Raw genomic sequence first — 22553 nt, 5'->3', positions numbered from 1 at the left:
TTTACAAACTTTGGAGTGTTGGTGTTTTAGGTTAACTTATCATGACAGACAGTGATGAGTTTCAGTAACTTGTTGATGTGTTGCCTCTTTCACTGCTGAGGAGCTCAAAACAAACTTTCAGATGTAAGTATGTAGATCTACACTTGGCTGAAAAACTTTAGTTTGCTGTATGGCTGGCTAATGCAGTAAGAGGGAAAGTAAGTTGCCGAAGTTAGCACATTAAGCCAATATCTTGGCTAGGATTTTAATACAGGATCATCTCATCTCCGTCTCAGCTTGAAGGAACTACAGCTTTGGTGAGACTATCTAATTTGGTCTTCTCAAGAGAGATAAGGTGACACAGGGACACTGTTTTGACTCTTTCGTCTGTTGAAGCATGCTACAGACTAAAAAAAAAAACATTAACATATAAAAATGTATGGCATTCCCAAAGCTTATTTTTATCCCCAATTAGGGAAGAAAAATAAGTTACTCAACAGGAACCATGTTAAAGTCAGTACTGTTGTATTAAAGGACAATTTCTGAATGCGAGTGCCAGAATAATCTCTGGTGGGAACAGAAAAGCTCTTTCCTTTTCTAGAAAGGATTTTATTCCTTGGCAGAGAGTATTTATTTAGTACATCCTTTCAAGTAATTGCTGTTCACATGTGTCTTTATGAAGATGGCAATTAGCACAACTGCAAGTATTACATTTATTGTGACTTGATTAATCTTGGACAGTTCAACCTAACTCTGGCAGTTTCTATAGCAACCCAAAACACATTTTATTTAATCTTGCTAATCAGGTTTTGAAGAAGCTGTGAAAAAATAAAAAAGCAAGCTATCTGAAAAGTATATAAATTATTTTCAGGGGGAAAAAGAAAACAAGCATAAAAGATAGTACAAGCCAACAGTTCTAGCAAACGGATGGGGGTTTGGGTGGGGTGGTCGACAGTACAGTCAGTGTCAGACACTGTTCTGCTTTTTTGGGGATCATTTTCTTTTCCAGGGCAATTAGGATAGAATGGTTGAATTTGAACTGCATGGTTGCCGGTTTGCGTTGTTCGAATCATACTAAAACAGTAATCCTAAAACAAGGTTTTTAACAACCTGTCATTGAGTGTAGTTCAGACTTGGGGAATAACTGTTCAGCAGAATGTAGCTGTTTACCTTGACAGCTAAACCGTAGCAAGTTATCTCTTGACCTTGTGATCTAGGGTTTGTATAATAGAGATCACATTAAAGCTGAGATAGCTGATTCAGAGTTAGTGTTTGCATATAGCACTATAAATAAAAAAGTGGGTGTGTATGTATCTGATGTAGATTATTTTCTAACTTGTAAGAACATCTATTTTGGCAAGTTTTGTATTTTCCAGTCCTCTGGTTTGCTATGTGACTCATAATCATACAGGCCTAATTCTACAATTCTCTCTGTTTTCACCCCTCTTTGCATGTTGTCTTGTATTGTGTGTTTACTGTACTTACTGTATTCAGGCTCTTTCCTCCCTGTACTGTCCCACTTGCCTGTCCTGTCCTGATTCCTTTTCCTGTTCTGACAGGCATTACCTGTAAGTTGAGTATTGCGACATTCTCTGCATACTACTGCCTAGTTTTAAAGAAGCAATTGTGCCTTTGTGCATTATCAGCTATTGTATTCAATTATAAATGACTCATAAGAAATCGACAGTTAAATTGCAGTACATTTTACCCTGTGTACAGATGGCATCCAGTGCATAGAATATATGTCACTAGCCTTAAATAAAATAGTCTCTTATTTAGATTGGTCAGCTTTGTTATACACTTTTGTCCAAACTGTACAAGATGACATCTACCCACGGTACATATGGTAGCAAAATGTCCAAAAGCTGTGGGGCAGAGGCTACAAACTGGGGCGGGGGGAGAACTTGTGTGAGCATTATTGTGGGCTGGAAAGAGGATATCTGAGATACAACATTATTTGTATGATCAATAAGTTGCTACCAGTTTCAACAAAGCATTACACACAAAAGACAATATTCCTCCATCCAGGAGAGCAACCACCAAGAAAAGGTGTTAAATTCAAGCATCACCCAGGACAACTGGAAGCTGCTAGAGACTGGAAGATGCTGGCAGATGTTGGTCAACGGCTTATTTTTCCACCTGAGATTGCCACCACTAACCTTCGACCAGACATTGTCTTGTGGTCTGGATCAGCAAGCCTTGCTCATCTGGTTTAACAGTGCCATGGGTAGATGCTGTGGATGTGGTGTGTAAGAGGAAGAAACTTTGGTGTGCTCAGCTAGCTGCTGAAGCGGAACAGCAAGGATGGAGAGTCTGAGTTTACCTAGTGGAGGTGGGTTGTCGAGGATTTGTGGCACACTGTACAACCTGGTTTCTCAGAGACGTCGGGTTCAGTGGCCAAGAGTTGCTTCGCACAGTGAAGAACTTATCTGAAGCAACGGAAAGGATCAGCAACTGGCTGTGGTTGAGATGGACAGATTCTGGATGGGGATCTCAAGCACAATAGAAAGAAAGCAACGCTGATGTTCAGGTACGTAAGCTGGGCTGAGCTGAGTGGGGGATGGAGGGAGGTGATGCTGGGATGCCAGAATCACTGTTGAGCCCTCTTGATGTCGTGGGCTAGTCAACGAAACACAGAGGATGGAAGGTGCCCACTTGAAGACCCCAGAGATATACCCTATTTAGCTCAATCCAGACGGTTGTCATGCTGATGCGCTGCGGAGACCACACTGGGTTGATCCACGGAGCCAGCATCGCGGCCGTTGTGTGTTCTGATGCGCTGGGGAGGCAAGATGAGCTGATCCCTGGAGCCAGCATTACACTTCAGCAATCAACACCAGACAGAAGGATATCTACATCATCAGATGGAAAACAACACAAATGGATGGAGATGCAGATGGATCAAATTAGTTTACTGCAAAACTACTTCTTAGTTGGTGCTTATCTTGGCGAGAGCCGAATTCAGATCAGCATGAAGTTCAACATCTTCTCTCATGTAATGGAAATCAACAAAACCTTTCTTTATTTGTGTATTGGAAAAATGTAAAATATGCCTCTTCATTTTGAGTGATTTAATTGTACAATACAAACACACACAGTTGAATTGGGTACTGTGGCACACACGGGAGTGCTTGGAAGGAGTTAACTTAAATGTGCTGTGTAAATGATACCTGTAATTACCAGGTGGTAATGTTGGCTGTATCTTTATAAAAACGACACTACACAATTAAGGCCACTTCCCATCTTATAGAGGGTTTAAACTATATGAGATGGATGGCTTCTTGACAGCCTTGGCAGACACCCCAGCTCCTCCACTCTCATATGACTGCACGCTGTGCCCTTTCTGGAATTTCAGAGCTGGCTGTGTGGTGGGTGTGGCAAGACCTACAATAGAGATCTCATAGAACAGCTGTGTGACTGAAATTTCTAAGCTGGCTACCAGAGACTGGATTGACCTAGAGACAAGAAACCTGCTATCTCTGGTTTTCTAGGTCTGCGTGTCAATGCTGTGGTATTTTGGTACATTGCCAAGCTTGTTGGAAGGGTGTGGGCGCTTTCCCTTCAACTAGAGATTGCATCTTGTAAAATCTTCTTCATTTCCATTTGATTTATTACAGATTTTGTAATTAGGATAATATTCCTGTTATTTTGATCAAGTTAGTTATGCCTTTCAGGATTTCTACCTTTCTTTTTTTTCCATACTAGCCACCTACAATATGATTATTTTCACCAACAGCCTTGCCCTTTTACAAAGTCACTTATCTGATTGGAGAGGGCACAAGGCTCTTAAGCAACACCATCCACTGCCCAAATCCTGTGCTATCTCATACAATATGTAGACACACACTCCTTTACCTTTCACTGGAGGCAATCTTTGCTATTTGTGTCTTGCTTATAATGAAAGTGGAATGGTATTATGGGGCAAATGGGAGTCACACATATGCTACCTTATAACTAGTTCTGTAGTATAAAAGGCTGCCTTATACAGGGGAGGCCTGTACTGGGTATATAATCATTAGGTTTAGTTTTGTTACTCTGTGAATATCACTTTGTTTAACCCTTTTGCTGCGGTGAACATTCGACCTGGTTGAGGTCTGACTGACATAACGTGACTTTTGGCTTGCGTATCAGGACAATTGTCCACCAAAATTATATGTAGTATACCTTTCTAAACAGCTGAGAATCTGAAGATCACCAAGAGTCTAAAATTTTCACTCTACAAACTTAATGTCAGTGGTAGACACAACTCTCAGGAAGTGTAGTTTTTGGGTGGGCGATCACTAAATTAAACTTATGGAGACATTTCTACAGAAATGAATTTCAGTGCATTTTAAAACTTATTTTTAAACTAGGTAATCATAGGGTATATTTCGTCATACAATGATAATCTTCAGATTCTCAGTTGTTTAGAAAGGTATAATATGTATACTGTGGATCGATGGATATTTGTCCCGATACACAAGCCAAAAGTCACGTTATGTCAGTTAGACTTCAAACAGGTTGAATGTTCGCCGCAGCAAATGGGTTAGCCAGTACCAGCTACTCTTACTGGAGGCACGTGGTAGTTTGTCATCCTTTTAGGTGTATCTTGTGAACAGACCACAGACATTCTTAATCATGGAGTCATGGTGATCTACTGTACTTGTTCAGTAAGTTCTGGCATCTGGTTGTTTCAGTTAATTAAGACTGAAGAAACGCCCATGTGATCTTGCTGGGACAGCTGCTGAGTGCTTTGGCTGACACACCCTTCAATTACCATGTAGAGTACCCTCAACTACCCATTTAGGAAACTCATTTTCAGTAAGGCCTCCTACATGAATTTGCTCTAGTCACATGGTGGCCTTGGCACTTGGAGTTCAGTAACTTGTCCCAGCTTGTACAAAGATCTGGAATTCTGAACCCAACATCTCCAGGCTCTTTATTCTTTGACCACTGGCCCAAACAAGTTTCCCGCTCTTACTATTAAGATACTAAACATATGATTGGACAAGAAAACAAAGCCAGTTTGTTAAAGCAGACAAGTGAAAGTCTGTGGGAAAAGTACAGCGCCCTGCTGTTAGGCCTGTTGAATATTTGATTACAACACACCCATTACATTGCTAATTATATATGTTACTGTATTGCTTATCTGCAATGTTAAAGTGTTACTGAGCCTGGTCTTACCAGGCTGATTAAAACATTCTGGGGCATGAAATTACTTGTGTCACTTATGTTTATACTCTACAAATTGAATGTCTTTACAGCTATTGGAGTTTGAAAAACAGATGTGCTTGCTTGTGTTCATTGTTAAAAAAAAAAAACAATGAACAGATAGTAATCTGTCAATTTTTAGCTTTCAATTAATAACATTTAAGGTACATTGGGACTTGATTTTTACTATCAAATGGCAGTATAGTTAATGTTAAATGTGAATTGATTGGGAAATGATGCAGTGAGTGCCAATTGTAATGTTTTGAGCAGGTGTACAGTAAATTCATGGTCCTAACCAGTGTGCACCACAAAGCATGATTATTTTTTTCACAGAAACAATTTGTAGTATGTGGACCCTTTTATTTTTGGGGACATAAATGCTGTTTTGACGCACTCATCTGCTCTTTCGCTTTTGTAATGTATCAGATGCTGCTGATTTTAAAATGGCTTGTGTGATCATTCTTTGTTTTAAATCATTTTTACAATTGCTTTGTAGATACCTTTTAAATTAAATCTGACAATCTTTTACTGTATTTACTACCACAAAGGGTTGTCTTGGCTTGGGTGGTTTAGTTCTGTGGTCTTGACACCTATGTGTCTTCAAACACTGCAAGGGATGGGGGTCAATGTGTGTTTTTTTTTTTTTTTTAATATTAAATATGAAATTAAAATATATTAAATGTTCTGTTTGCCTCTGGCCAAGCCAATGTGGTTGTTTTTTTTTGCATTTTACCTCTTTCTGCCATTATAAAATATTTATAGGTTTCCACATACTCAATGAAATATTATTGACCACATTGTCTGTTGTACATTAGGGCTGTCTTTTAAGCCTCCAAATAGCAATCGATTAATTGGGCACACAAAATATAATGGTTCAAAGAAATATTGATTGTACCACCCAGAGAAATTTGTCCCCCTCACACAATGTGATTGTTTTAATATCATTGCTATTTAGTAAAATCTTGTGAAAAACAATGGAATGTGAGGTGTAATTAACTGTAATATAGCTTTGTGCATGTTACTGTAGGAGTACCGGCAAAAAAAAATTAGCAACTGTGGGCGACACTGATTGTACTTACATCAATCAGGAAACCTAGACTGAGCACGCAGCCCAGTTTGATAAACAGTATTATTCCCAGGGTTAATGGTTCATTTTGAAACTCCAAAGAAACACAAACTATATACAGTCAGTTTTCTTCAGTGTGCACAATTTATTAACGTGTTGTTTGCCAGGACTGCAAGCTTGTCGACCTGCTCTGGATCCAAGGTAGCGTATTTTTTGTTTACATCGAATAGACAAAGGGCGTGTACTTACAAAGCATTTTCAAAACTGATTCGCTGGTAGTCAGATTGGGACCAGCCAATCAGATGCTAGTTAACACTTAAGCAGGAAAAGAACACGCCCACTGTTGGTCTTTGGCAGAAATACAGTAAATAGCAAGGCAGAGGGTGTTTGGTGTAGTTTCATTGCTAAACTATACATGTTATTAACTATTCATGTTACAAAAATGTAATTATTGAATCGATTATCCAGTATTTATCTCAATGTCTGTAATGAGGAATTGAATTGATTTAATCGTAACAGCCCTATTCTACATTAACCGTCTTATTCAGGATCTGAGCAGTGATTTTTTTTCAATCTGTTTGCATGCAATGGGTAATTAGAATAGGCATTCATACAGTTAACCCATGCAGTACATTCTGTATTTTGCACTTGCAGATAATGAGGTTTGGTGTCTTTGCTACCAGTACCGTGAATTGAACCATTCCCAAGTTGTCTGTTGTTTAGGAGAAAAGCCTGGAATTGGAATTGGCCATCATCTAGCAATCCTTCCCTGCTTATCATTCACTTTTTTGCTAGCATGTTGTGATGCAGATGTGTAGGTAGATTGTTTTCCATTGCCTGGCTTAGGTTTTTTTATATGTAAATAATCAAATGGCATGGAGTAACAGCCTATTATCTCCTCGACCATCTATATTATTTTTCTTGGGAAGTAGTGAAAGTGGCTTCCCAGAGACGGTAGGGTTGACTGGACCAAAATAAAGAAAATTAGAATGCACGTTTTGTTTTAAACAAAAGATATTAGTTGTATTTGCTGACATATCTTGAATTGTTAGTAGCATGTTGTTGAATACCAGTCTGATATGTATTCATGTTTTTTCACCCGTTGACCTGTCATGATCCCAACAACCTGTACTGTTAGCACTTTATAAAAATAGATCTGTCTGTCTTCACCTTTATCTGCTGTTGCATACTTGCAGCTTGTATACATCCATATTTTGTTTAACAGCTAATGCAGCTATGGAAACTATGCTTGCAGTGTGTACTATAAGTTACTAGTGAATTAATCATGGCTGTAACAGTGTACAGGGTAAACAAAAATAAAAACCCGAAACGGCCCAGTATTTTACTAAACGTTTAACTGAAAATATCCTGTTTTATTAGCTCTTGCATTGATTTTCATTTTTTTTTGTTTCATCATTTACAGTATCTTAATGCATTGTAAAAATGTCTTTGTGAAATCATAATAAAATTTGAAAAATTGTAAAATATGACTGGCAAATACAAAATCTAGTCTAAATTTTCATTGAAAATGTGTACAAAGGTTTTAACAGTAAACAACTGTTTAGACAGAAGGTTATTAAACAGTTATTTACAACCTGAATACTGAAGTACAGAGGCAATTAACTTTGGTACAACCTGAGATAGTAACAACTTCTTCTATGCACAAGGCGTCTGGGATGCCGGTACCTGCGTACCAGGTTTATCAGGACTCTCAGGTTTGCAGTTGTAAATCATGCAGGTGCAGTAATACAGTTGCATTGCGTAAAGTAATGCATTCATAATGTTGGTTGGCTCAAACTGCGTTGTACAGCAGTTCCCGCTTTGGAATACTGGAAAACACAGGACTGAAGGGGTGAGTTGCTTCCATTTTACGTGACCAGTGAACGGTTGCGTTTTGGAGAAATCCATTTCAGGCTTTTATGCATTATGTTGCTATAAAAAATATTTTTAAGTACAGTAGTCTCCGGCTAAGAGAACACCCCCTGTGGAAGCAAGTGTTCTTATAGCTGAAGTGTTCTCTAAGACAGAGTTAGTCACCAGACACAACATGAAGGGAGGGGGAGGGGGTGTTGGAGACCACTGATGCGGAATCACCCAAATCTGTATAGAATAATTTCCTGAATGTTGATCACCCTCTTAATGGAAACGGGATTATAATTGTATGTCATCCTACATCTGAAAAAATGGTTTCTATTACAGTAGGGTTATAAAAATCTTCATAACTCAAATAAGAACAAAAGCATTTGCTTTCCCAGCACAGTTAGATGATTTGCTCTGTATCCACAGTAGGCTCTCAACAGAGCTGGGCTCGTTCTCAATGAATTATCATGCCTCTTTCACCAGTATAAAAGGCAATTAGAGTATGGGTATAAGTGAAAATTAAAATGTGCTTAGCTTTCACTCTCTTAACCAATGTGTGTTAAACCATACTACAGCACCCCTTTGGCAAGTCACTCTCATCATTGAGTAATGTGATAAAACCAAATGAGTTCAGAAAGCAGAACATTGTTTACTGAAATCCATCATACTACACCAGACATTTAGTATTATTCAGATTCATATTTGAACGGAAAAGCTAGTTTTCTCATTCATTTAATGAATCCACTTTGGGCACATCTGCACTATTTGCTTTGTAGTCTTCACTTTAGGCCAGGGTTTCCGAACCCTGGTCCTGGGGATCCCATATGTCTTTTTTCAATTACTTTTACTAGACCCTTAATTGAACTAAATTTACTTAGACATTTTTAATTGTTCTCAGCTCCTAAAATTTCAGCATTGAAGTTACTTGTACAATGTTATAGCCAACTTGAAATCTGAAAACAAGTAGGTCTAATTAAACAAATTATTAGTTCAGTTAAGGGTTTAGTTAAGTAATTGAGAGCTCAGTTGAAACCAGAACCAGAAGACAAATGGGGTCCCCAGGAACTGGGTTGGGAAGTGCTGCTTTAGGCTCTGAGTGCTAATCTAAAGCCTGGATTAAAAGTGGTATATTCTGTGTTTGCATGCCCTCAGATTGAAAAAGAGTTAGACTGACTGCAAACCATATTTGCGTGTCTGAATTTTGTATACATTACTGCTCCAGTCACTAGATCCATGTTCCATGACAGGGGTGTCCAATCCTGATCCTGGAGGGCTGGTGTCCCATCTGTTTTTTGTTCCACGTCTACCCTAAATAACTTAATTGGACAAATTAAGCTTCTAGTAAGCACTTAATTGGTCCAATTAAGGAATTTAGAGTACAGCTAGAGCAAAAACCAGGTGGGACAACGGCACTCCCAAGAGCAGGATTGGAGACCCCTGCGCTATGAGATGTTTTGCAAGAAAGTAAAATGTGCTTTGCTCAACTCAGGCATGATTTTGCAACAAAAGGGGCTTTGTTGTTAACGTGCAGGTTGAATTAAGTATTATAATAGAAATGCTTGTGCTTTTGTATTGAGACTTCACTGTAAATGTAACCTCTATTACCTGGTCTGGTAGTTAACCACGAGGTCATGCTCGATTTAATCAGGGTTTTACTGTGGTTAGGAACCTATAGTGTTGCCCTTCATTGCCATTGTAACAGTTGAGCATTTTTAATTAAGATATTTACCTTTTCAGTGTTTTGACTTTTGTTTTTTTAAAGCTAGATGTTCCATCTACTGTAATCTGTTTATCTACAGCCATTTTTAACTTTTTTTTTTAACAAATAAAACTTTTAGTATTATAAACAAAACTAAATTCCACACTGTAAAGGTGAATCTACACTGGAAGTGAGCAATGAGAGCAAATTTTGTGTCTACATAAAAAGCGAATATTTAAGCAGAAACTGTCATATGACCCTGTCCTTATCCCTCGCGCTGTTCTCCCACACAAGACAGGGGCGACTCATTCACAACACCTCTCACGCAGCACATAGATTAAAGACCAAGCAAGCAAAGCCAACACACGCCAAAGAGAGCGTGAAGTTGCCACACACCCAGGAAAGAGCGGTCCCACTGACAGGGGGAAGATGTAAAGCACACACAAGTATTGTTGTGTTTTACCTAGTAATACAAAACAGTACACAAACAACTATTTGCATAATTTCCTCTTCTCATTCACTCTCACCCATAGTCCCAACAGTCCAATTGCATTAAAGCTGTTGCAGGTGGGGCTTATCCTGGAACGGGTTGAGGCAGGGATTGGGTCTGACCCTGAGGCGTACCTGGGACTGTGCCTGGAAATAGGGCTGAAGTTGATCCTGGATGTGGTTTTGTGAGTGGGTTGTAACAATCTTCCCAGCATTTTTTGCAAGTTCAAACAGTTAACAAGAGAAACAAAAAAGAAAAACAAACAAGTTTAGAATGTAAGAAACTGAATATATTTGTTACAACACCCACTACTCCTTCAAACACCATAACAATCACGATTGAAACAACATCATTGAAACACATTTGAATTAGGACTTAAGAAGAGCTCAGTGCAGACATTATCCCTTATAAGAGCAAAGCACACAATCATAGTCACTATTGGAACAACAAAATCGAAACACATTTGAATTAGGACTTAACACTAGGGCTGCGGTAGTCATTTTAGCGGTTTTTGGTTTTAAAATGTAATTTTCTCCTGTCTTGTAACATGTATGGGGCTGCACATTCATGTACCTTTCTGTCCGTTTGTATTAAATATTCTCCCAAAGCATGAAACGTGGGAGTGCAGAAATAAGAGGTATATATTATATTATCTTCCAATAATTACTTTTATATTTTCCAATGGTTATCTTTATGGGATGGTGTCACATAGTGAAGTAACTTACAAAAAATATATGGTGATTAAATAGATTCAAGAAAATGCACAGAGTCCTTTTCTTCAATAAGTTGTTAGGTTTATTGAAATATGCAGGGAGTCTGGTCGCAGGTACAGGACAAACAGAATACTCATCATTACAATGTTTGCATGACATTAAATACCCTTCTGTATAGATGGTCCACCTCCCCTTTCTCTGACACTTAACCAATGGCCAAGGTACAACACATTATTCTGTTAATTTATTGTGTGTGTGTGTCTGTGTGTGTAGTCTAGTGTGACAACCTCTGAACTCGGTGCATTCTTCACACTCCTGGAGACAAAAGGTCCATAAATCTGCCTTTTGTTATCTTCTTGGGACCCCTTTGATCCCAGTGGCATTATCTCTTTCAATCTCTCTGAAGTCTTTAGAGCCTTTGCTAATTGTAGTCCACAGCATTGTTATCTTGTTAGCTTGCAGTCAGTGTTGGGCAAGAAGCTTGTAGACACAACATCTCTATCAATGGTTAGCAGTACATGCAATTTGAACCAAACAGTCTGCTATCTGCAATATTAGTCTCCTTTCAGAAAAGAACACCAGTATAGCTCTGCCAGTCCACATGCTTAGCAAACTGCTAATCAATTCTTGATCCATGCTTTCCAACACAGTGCCCCCCCCCCCCCCCCCCCCCCCCCCCCACACAAGACAACCATTCCCCGAAGACGTTGGTAAAGGAGAAGAAACCCCGTAAAATCTTTTTATGTTGTCTACATGATATGGATCTACTGACTTTGGGGAATCTATCCTTTCTTGTGTAGTGGCAGTATCTTTCCATTTTGCTGGTAGTTTGTTTAGCCATGAAACCTTTACTAGCATCAGAGAGTGGATGGTCTTGTATTCAGCCTTTATCACCTGTCTGATAGCTAACCTGACACCCCCTCTTATTATAGTAGACTACCTGCTTGATTTGTTCCTTGCCTTAAAATCCAGTACTTTCGTGCTTGGCAGAACTGATGGCGAACCTAAACTCAGAGTCACGGATCCCAAGTAGCATGGTTGTCATTAACATATGAGGTAATCATAGTCTTCAAAGTGCGATTAACTCGTTCAGTCAAGTTACTTTAAGTGCCCCATTAAGTGAAGATTTCCTGTATGAGCATGCTGACAATCTTCGGAGTTGTGGCTTCTCGGAGAGGAAACATCTCCACCCATTTTATGAAATAATCCACCACTATGAACAGATATTGATTGTTTCTTGGAAATGGCCCCACGGGATCCACACCAATAATTTTTCCTGGTTCTGATACTGATGTGGACTGTAACATCCCAGGTGGTTTGGAACAAGTAGGCTTGCATTACACAGTCTCTTGAATACTGCCGTACGTCTTTGCATATTTGTGGCCAGTAACAGATGTTCATCAGACTTAAGAGTCTTCAGATGACCCAGATGTCTGCCTAGTGGGTTTTGTGAAAATACTTCATAAAAGAAACTCTGGCCTTGTCTGGTACTAAAAATTGATAGCTATGACCACCACACTTCCCTGGTGCCCTGCGCTACAAGACACCGTGCTCCAACACAGTCAATCCGACCTGGTCGCTTTGTAACAAACCCAATCCTTAAGCAACGTCCAATAACTAGTATTTTTTGACGGAAATACAAATAAACTACCCTGAACAATATAACTCTCCAAAGCAGTAGGATTGCACGACAGAACCAAGAAAAATTGCAGGGTAAGTCAGGATTGTTTACAACAAATAGAACATAAGAAGACAATTAAACCAGAAGGCAACACCAGAGTTCAAATAGCAGATGTTATTGAATATGCATGGAATATTATACTTGAGACAGATGTATCAAACATTTGGTGTACATGAGTTTTAATCAGACAGCATTTGACCCATTCAAAATGTTTACAACTGAGTCCATCAGGCAGTCCTTATTGAGAAAAAATGTCCATGAAACAACCACAACCACCTATACTTTAAAAGTCCCAAAATATTATATCCAATCCGTATTGAGACTGCTGTTGAACCGGAAAAGTTTAAACGCAAAACAAAACAAAAATGAAACTTCTGTGCTGGGTGCTTGTTAATCTCCAATAAATAAACAAAAATGATAATAATCCAAAACAGTCAGAACAGCCCAGATAATCCAGCAGCAAAAAATAAGATTCCACCCCATTAGGGGATCTCGCCCAGTTCTTCCTTGGTCCTGTAGAGCTTGGAGTTTCCAACCAGGTAAGAAGACAAAAAGTGATGATGATAAATGGATTAGTCACTGTTGTTGTTCTTAGGATCCATATAAACCATTTGAATGATGTGGATAGTTTGAATTTGGCAGGAGATTCGATAACTAAGTTTAATTTAAACTGGAAAAATGGCAGATTAGAGAAAATACACTGTTTCTAACAACCAAAAGATTATTGCTTCCTGATTTCTCCTTTACAGACCAGCAACCTCCCTCTTCAAACACTCTGCATCCACAAAAAACCACACCCGAAAAAGAATCACCCCAGCAAAAAAGGAACCACCCTCACCACCAGGAAGTAATAGTCCTGTTTAAAGAGCCACCAATTAAGATACTTAGAATTAATGATAAATCAAGCCCAATGAGACCTTTGCCAAGGCAATTCGCAAAACACCTGAATCTAAATAGGATTTCCATGTGGCAATTAAGGAAAAGATCATTCAGTTAAAACAAGAGAGAAAGTCCAGTGCAGAGATAAACCCCTACCAAAATTTAACAGTAAATTGAAATAGCTTCACCTAATTTTACCTAATGGAATCTGAAAGGCTCACTTTAAAAATGAGAACAAAATGACTTATTTAGCAATTGAACAGAGAATTAAATTAACCTGGCCAGGTATTCTGATACTCAATTAAGAGCAGCAGGCAGCAAATTACTTATGCTGCATTCATGTAGCTAGTGCTACAGCTTTGCCATGGTTAGCAGTTGCTGTATAAGATCCTGCATTTCGGGATCGTTCTCCTGAGGACATACAATCTCCGGCCAATTCATTGGCCGTGCATCCTGCTGTGCTTTTGAGTCTTTAGCAAAGCATGCTATTTAAAGCAATTTAGTCATTGTCCAACGAATCTACCGTGATGAAGGTTTTGGATTGTTAAAAACCCAGACTAAAGCGGCATGGTCAGTCACTAGTTAAAATTTACGTCCTTCTAAAAAGGAATGCCATTTTTTAATGGTCCATATAACTGCAAGACAGTCTCTTTCAGAGACTGATTAATTACTTTCTGCTGTGGTCAGTAAGCGTGACGCTTATGCAATAGCTTATTCATTTCCATCTTCCGCTTGCGTCAGCACCGCTGCTACGCCCACATTGCTGGCATCGGTTTGTACTCGAAATGGCAACTGATCATTTAGATGTCGCAAGAGAGGTGGGGAGACCAAAGTTGCTTTCAGATCTTCTAATGCATCTTGACACTCCCGGCTCCATTCCCAAATGGCATCTTTGCGTTTCAAAGCGTTAATCGGATCGGCCCGTTCAGTATAAGCCGGTGATGCCACCCACCCAACCACACCCAGAAAGTGCTGGACCTCCTTCAATGACTTGGGAACAGGAAACTCTTTTCCTCTCCCCTGCAGCAAAACTGCAGAGTTTATATAGGTTGTTAAAACAGACACTTTGCCACCTGGTGGCGGAGATTTAGATATTACCGCACATAAATACAATGCACCATAAATCAACAGGCATGTAAAAGGAACATAAAATTAGCTCTGGGCTACAGACGTCCATGCAATCGGTCTTCCAATAGTTACTTTATATTTTCCAGTGATTATCTTTATGGGATGGTGTCACATAGTCCCCACCCCCTTAGACGTTGGTGAGGGAAAGACAACCTCGTAAAGCTTTAAGTATCCCCCCCCCCCCCATGTAACATCTTACCCACTATAACAATGCTTCTGTTTTTTTTGCACAGGCTCCCCGGCCACCCCCTCCTGCCTTTCCTCTGTTTATTTTCGTTTGCTGTATCGCATTGTTCCTTTTCGCTTTCTAAACATGTTTCATTTAGTAACAAGACATATAGGAGGCTTAGTAATAGAGGGATAAGGACGTGACAGTTTCTGCTCAAATATTCACTTTTTATGTAGATACAAAATTTGCACGCTTCATGTAGATCTACCTTTACAGGACAGACAGAGTATTTGTGGAAACATTTCAAATTGGTCAATTTTGCCAAATGGAATGTCATTAATAACAAAACTTGTTACAAGGATCACCTGAAAGAAGTCCTCTATCTCCAAGCGCACTTTTACGCTTTTTTTTTTTTTTAATGGATTTACTCTTGCTGCACTTCTCAGTCCAAACCTATTTGCAGATACTTTCAAGAATGATGTGAACAAAAAATAAGTCCTATTTAAGAGTAGCAGTTTTGCGAGCAGGCGTGCAGACTCTCATTAGAAGTGGATTTCTGGCAGAGTGACACTGTTGTGAATCAGCATGTATCCCGGAGCACCCATTGTACTTCATTCATTAGAAGTGCTGCTGGAGTTTGTTGAGTGTTATCTGTAACAGGATCCTCATCCAAGATTTCACATGTTTTAAGGTACAAAAAATAAATACATTTGCATACCAAAAATATTGTATTATGAGGTGTCACTGTAGTGTTTTAATATTTTTGCAGAATCAGTACAATCTTTTGCAATGTTTTTATTCCATACAGCATATGAAATAATCAAGTGTGATGGTGCTTTATTCTATTTAACTTAGCCATAGCCCTTTCTGTACAGTAAACCAAGAGTTTGAAGATGACTGTAGTCCTTTTGGTCTAAGTATAAAGTGGTATTAGTACTTGAACCATCCTTGTACTGTATGTTTAGTTTTGGATGGGGTGCCTTTTCTTACCCATCTGAGCCTGCAGGATAATCTTGAAAGATGGGTGTTTCAGTCTGGGGCTGTGTAAATGTTTGTACTTAATTAGGCTGTTGCCTTGGAGGAAAACAGGTAATTGCTCCCACACTACTATAAAGATCAAAACTGACATTATGTCTGTTCTTGTTTAAATTAAATACAAAGAGCTCAGACTTATGATTTTAGGGAAACATTTTAGTCAGACACATCATCTTCTAATCTCCAGATATTTGAATGTATGTTATTTGATTTCTGTGTACTGTATTTGAATCGAAACTGTATGAAAGAGGAGTGAAGGTGTAGGCAAGGTTTCTGTGTTTTACACGGAGTCTGTTTATCTTTTTAAAACAAATGTTACTGTTTCCCTTGGTTCAGGAATTGCATTCTGTTTGCTTTATTGATTAGGAGGCAGCCCAAACTAGTTCTGTTTTTAATACATAAGTTTTAGATACTTTATTGTTTTATTGCTTGAAATGTTATAAATTAAGTTTAAAAGTTTGAGTAGAAATATGTTTGGGAACTAATCTGGATCAATGTGTACAGTAAGTTTAGATTTTCATTTACAGGGAAAGAATCTTTGAAGACAAGCTTTTTTTGTGCACTGAACACTAAAATATAGGCCATTTAACATGGAAAACAAAACCATCAAATCAAGTAAATTTGCTAACAGAATTAAATAGCTATGTTAAGAATTTAAACCAAGCATATACTACAGTTGTATTTTATTGTCAGATTTTAGTACCTGTTTAATTACAGTACAGTGTAATTTGTTTCCTACTATTCTGTAACCCTGTTTTACTTAGTGAATTGTCTACTGTACTTCTGTTTATTATCAATACTAAATATGTATACACATGCACACATGTTGCATACTTAGTGACATTTTATTACTGTGGCTTGGTTTTAAACTGACTATTGCAATAGTCAAAAAATGGTTTGGCTTTAAGGATTAAGTATAAAGGTATAGTTTAACCAATGTACAGTACCTCAGTACAGTTTGCATGTTTTATAAAGTTTAAATTATATTTCTATAGAACCTTTCACACAGTGTCCCAAAGCGCTTAACAGTACAATAAAATCAACAAGAAGAATGCAGTGTAACTGAATACAAGAGTACGGAATTTTTTATTTTTTTTTAAGATTTATAAAAAGAGAGGAGTAAAAAGTTACGACACAACACATTATGTGTCAGTTCCTTAGGCAGTTTCCAGGTGGAGGGGAAGTAGCAGGCAGGTTTCCAAGGTGTATTTACTATCGCAACTTGATGCCTTTTATAGCGGCATTTTGATTTTTAGTCCTCTTAACATCTTGATGACTGTTGGTTTTCTCTATTGTGGGCAACCATAGGACTGAGGAGAAATAAAGGTGGTTTATGGCTTTCTTTCTAATACATACAAGAGACTGCATGTAATTTGGTATTTTATTTGTTTCATTTTTTTTTAATGTTGTTTCTAAACACTGTTTTATTAGTCCTTGTCTCACTTTTTATTGAAGTGCTGTAGCTTCCAACATGTTTTACCTTTCTTAAATTGTAAGTACATAAACTGCATATTTCCTAAACAAACTATTTTTTTGTGTGTACTTTGAAACATTATTAAAAAAAACAAAAAAAAAAACTTCTAACCCTCTAAAGCACTTTGAAAGAGTTTCATGCATTGCAAACATGATTTAATTAATCAAATCAGGCTTTAACAAACATTCCTTAAAACTGCCCTTAAAGTTTCGTGAACAGAGCCCAGTATCCTTAAATGAAGATTGTGATAGTGTTTTTCACTCTACAGTAAGCTGCCTTTTTTTTTTTTTTTTTTTTGTATTGATAACTCATTTATTATCGACTTAATGTGTCAAAATATGTTGAATGCAACTGGTTTCTTAATGTATTAAATTTATTGTATTTATTTTTTATTTTGCCACAGGCTCGCAATGTCAACACTGGGGAGCTGGCAGCCATTAAAGTCATTAAGCTGGAACCTGGTAAGCTATTCTGCTCATGGTTTATGTTTTTTTTATTTTTTTTATTTTAAGTGGACGGTGTAAGTGGTGGATATGAGAATTTTAAAACTGCACTGTGAATTATGATAGAAACTTGCTTTTGAAAATCTTAACAAAAAAAACACACACACGAAATCTATATAAACTGCAGTAGACATCTTGAGAAACAGTAACTGACTGTGTTTGGCAGATCTCAATGCAATTTAACTCGTTTAACAAGCTAGGTTAACAAGCTATAGCAGGGTAATGTGTTTCTTTCATTGTTTCCGTGACATTGGTTATCTGTTCTTGCTACTTACAGACAAAATAGATATTATTTATGTTATATCAGAAGGGCAAGTGTTTTATTGTGCGGTTGTATTGTATGTTTTATAGTTCCTGTGGAAAGAGTCTCTAAGGAGTTTCTAAAAATAGTTGCCAAATTCCTCATTCATCAGACACTCGTTATGTATTGTATTGTTTAAGCTGTCTATTGTGCAGTATCATCTTAGTCACTCTTTTAAAATGGATTTCTCTTCCTGCTTTTCTTTTAATGGTGGATAAAAAGTGGAACGCTGCTTTTAATAAGGTGTAATTCTCTATGAATTACATGGTTTTTCTTCTGATTTCACTGTGGACCCTGCATTATACTGTACCATACAAAATCTGAGCTAGATTGCTTTTGTTGAAAGATGCTGCATTCATACGGGGTGACGAAAGTCATGTCCTTTGCAGGATATGCTATACATTTGATTCTCACCAGCAGCAAGACAAAAGAAACATTAAATCATTGTGGTTTAGCACTTTTGAAACAGGTAATTGAAGCATTAGGCTAAAATCAACAAATGACTTCAGAATCCTTTGTCTGGGGGATTGCTGATTGCTTAACCCACTGATAAGCTGTAACATTCAGGATGAGCTCTTCCTTGCTTCAAATCAAGGGCTGATAGATTCAATGTAAAATTCTTTCACTGGTGGATATGCGTGATACAGGTTTAAATTACCCAATAACAAACCTACTGGGACAACCCCCTTTCTCCGTCCCTCCCTCCCTCCCTACACACACACGCACATGCACACCCACAGCAAAAATTCATGTAAGGTCATAGTTTTCTTTTTCCAGTAGCAGGTAATATTCTTTAAGAATATAATGGGCTTATTTTCAAATTTCTGCTCCAGTTGGTAATTTCCTCTTTTTTAAAAAAAAAATAAAAATGTGGTAGGAAATAAATCAATTTTAGTGTTACAAAAAGAAAAAATGAGTTACGGGGGAAATAATTACCCAAAAATCTTTTGAAAAACAAGAAGAAAAAAAAACTAATTTCTGAACTTTCCGAGGGAGTGGTTGGTACCAAAATGTTTGGTAAATAATTTTCATGACCAAAGCGCATGTCAGAGACAACAGTGCCCGGAATGAGTGTTTTTATAGTATCCGACTTGATAAAGCAAAACAACATTCACGAGAAGTGATACAAAAACTATTGAAATAACGGAAACATTCTCAGATGGGAGTTAAAAAATAAAACATCAGTTAATATATATCGTTAACCCTTTTAATGCCATGGGGAAAGGTATTGGAAACTGGGCAGCAAAGGGTTAAACCTGCTAAACCTCTATGGCAGAAGCACCTTGTTTCTTTTCAGAAGGAATCACTTAGCCTCTATGGCTGGAATGAATGACGCACCGCAGTTGCTTTTGACCAAAAAAAAACCTTCTTTAACAAAAAATATGTCCTTGTTTATGGGGCATCTGTTCTGCTGTGAAATCTGTTCATTAACCCGATTTTTGCTTCTTGCTTTAAACTTGTCAGTACAGTGGCAGAATGTATTGGCTTCGTTCTGAGGCATGTGTGGCCTTGTGTGAAAGCCAGTGTGTTTTAATGCTGAGTTGAGGCGATCCATTGTGCACTTAATTTACCTGCTCTTTTATGTTAATCTCTAAGCCGTAGTGAAGCACCAGTTCCATCAGCCAACTCTGTTAAATAATGGTTGGGCTGACTGCAGTAGATTGGGACAGGAAATCTATGATTTCTGAGATTTGTGTTAAAGCAAGATGTCCTATTGATGTGTAAGAGCTACATTAGAGACCTTTCCACTCATAATCAATGTTAAGTTGTGGATGCAGTTTTAAATAGTCCAAACACTAAAGATGTGTGGCGCTTTTAAAAAAAAAAAAAAAAAAAAAAAAAGTCAGTTCTTCATTCTGAGCAAACTAAATGTATTTTTTACAATTTGTGAATAAAAACTGGTCAGCTGGTTTGACAGACTGCGGTTTTATTTTCGAGACAGGTATTCTCTGCAGTTTTATAAGAGGACTTGAGTTATTATTTTAATAACTAAAGTGCTGAAGTCTCAAACTATTCTGCAGTGTAAATTATAACCTAAAGAAAAATCTGCGCATCTACTGTACAGGGCTTCATTTTAAGGCTTGTACGTTTGCCCAGGACAGTCAAAGATTTGGACGGATAAGTGCTTCCAACATACTCTGTGTTCTATAGGACAAGGGCTTCACAAATGTATTTTAACATCTTTTAAAATGAAAGTGATAAATATTCTGTAAGAAAGCTGACACTTCCTATATTGGTGTGTGTCGGCATCTATGTAGTGGTAGAGTTGCCGAAGGTCATCGAGACATTGGGAACCACGGAACAGCACTTTTGCAGTGTACATAGCAGTAGACGTCTTGTGTCTTATCAATCAAATTGCAGTTTGTCAGCCGCTCGCAGTACTATTATGGGATGTAGAGCACGTCCCGCAGGCGACCTGTTTATTTTGTTTAAGAGAACCTCCCAAGCTACCTGGGGTATTGTAGGTGCGAGTGAGGGAAAAAAACACTACTAATGCAATGTATATAAAGTGACTTTGCTATTTATCTCTGGCTGCCTGAAGGGAAGTTTGTGATAAAAGAATAGATTGCATTTTATTAATTAAAAGAAAATGTCTTGACTGAACTTTACGGTAATCTGGTGATTTAATCTGGTGGTGATTGGCACAGATGGGGTTAATTCCTGTCCCTGCCAAAAACATAAGAATGTGGCTTAACTGGATTGTGGGAACCACGACGCAGGCCAAATGGAATGGGATGACAGGCTGGAGGGCCTCCTCATTGTCCTTGAGGAGCAAGGAGGGGGAGCACGAGTGGCCAGAAGACCACCTCCATTCGTAACCGTTTCACTGCCGGAGTCCGTAGCGCCACTGCCACTACCGGAGTGTCCCATGCTGAGGGCAGTGTTACTGCTGCCACCACTGCGACTGGAGGAGCCAGCCATGCCTCTGTCAGCATTTCCTTTGCTGGAGGAGCCAGCATGGCCACTGTCAGCATTGCCACTACCAGCGGCGCCCCTAGTAGCATTGCTCAAAACTGCCATGTTATACTTTAAAGTTCAACATGGGGGTCAGTTTAATGCTTTTCCTTTTTTAAAATTTATATTGGTTTACTAGTTTTGTTTTTTTATGGTAACTGCTGTATTTCACATTTGATAAACAGAAATGCAATTTGCGTAATGCAGTACAATTTGTACAAATTTATAGCTTGAAAACAGAGCTATGAAATGCAGGTATGAGTGTAACGCTACCTCTGATTCCACTCTTTAGTAAATCCACCCATCAGTCAATGTATACATGTTTACATTCTTTTGATTTACCGGTGTTTTGTTTTGCTAAATTCACTTCTGGCACAATATATAATCTATCAAAACATATACTGTAAATAAAATCTGTGATTTGTGTGCAGTTTAAAGTATAAATAAATTGTCAAATGTCAAATTGCAAGTGGTGGTTTATAAATTGATATCGATATCTGCCATTTATTGATGAAATATCGGTATTCAGCCACAAAAATCTTAATCGGTGCATCCCTAATTAAAACTGCCTACCATGTTGAGCTGCAACTGTACATTTGCATGTGTGTGTGTGTGTGTATATGTATATATATATATATATATATATATATATATATATATATATATATATATATATATACACACACACACACACACACACACACACACACACACACACACACACAGTGCCTATCGAAAGTCTGCACCCCCTTGAACTTTTTTCACATTTGGTTGTGTCAGTGCCTCAGAGTTTCATGTGTTTAAATGAGGATTTTCTTCCACTTATCTACACACCATACTCCACACGGTTAAGGGGAAAAAAGTTTTTATTGTTAAAAAAATAATTATATATTAAATACAAAACTGAAAGATCAGAATTGGATAAGTCCCCACCCCCGTGAGTTAATAATTGATTACAGTTGTGAGTCTGATGGGATCGGTCACTACCAACTTTGCACGCCTCCCTTAGATTTGGCAATATTTGACCATTCTTCTTTACAAAACTGTTCAAGCTCAAGTTCTTGGGGAGTGTTGATGGACAGCAATCTTCAAGTCATGCCACAAATTTTTCAAAACATTAATATCAACATGACGTTAGTATGTTACTTAAATGTACTAGCAAATGTGTTCCAAACTGCACTGAAAGGAACATTTCCTTAAAGTATGTTATATATTTGTTTAAGGCTAAGGCGATGTATCGATGCATTGTTTTGTTTGACTGTCGACAGTCAAGCCTGTGCATAGTTTTTGTGTAAAGGGTTTACGCAGAGGGAAGCTTTTATTTTTCATTACATTTGGAATCGGCAATGGATTTTTGCATTAAGCTCAGAGCTTCTGTGCTCCCCTCCAAGTCTGACTCGCTGAATCTGCATGCGATTGAGCTCACCTTCT

The 22553-nt window shown here is 38.1% G+C and overlaps 1 protein-coding gene across 9 annotated transcripts in view; it reads left to right on the top strand.

Moving 5' to 3' along the window:
- Positions 1-22553, top strand: part of LOC121316887 (mitogen-activated protein kinase kinase kinase kinase 3) — a 68299-nt gene that overhangs the window by 8540 nt on the left and 37206 nt on the right. For all 9 annotated transcript variants that reach the window (XR_005950464.1, XM_041252177.1, XM_041252176.1 and 6 more), the window contains exon 2: positions 17767-17824. Coding sequence is in view for 8 of the 9 variants with exons in the window: in XM_041252177.1 (XP_041108111.1) it covers positions 17767-17824 (58 nt within the window). In the remaining variant the exon portion in view is untranslated. The remainder of the gene's footprint in view (positions 1-17766; positions 17825-22553) is intronic.

Source organism: Polyodon spathula, chromosome 6, assembly GCF_017654505.1.
Source record: "Polyodon spathula isolate WHYD16114869_AA chromosome 6, ASM1765450v1, whole genome shotgun sequence".
Taxonomy (NCBI): domain Eukaryota; kingdom Metazoa; phylum Chordata; class Actinopteri; order Acipenseriformes; family Polyodontidae; genus Polyodon; species Polyodon spathula.
This window is presented reverse-complemented; position numbering and strand designations above follow the sequence as displayed.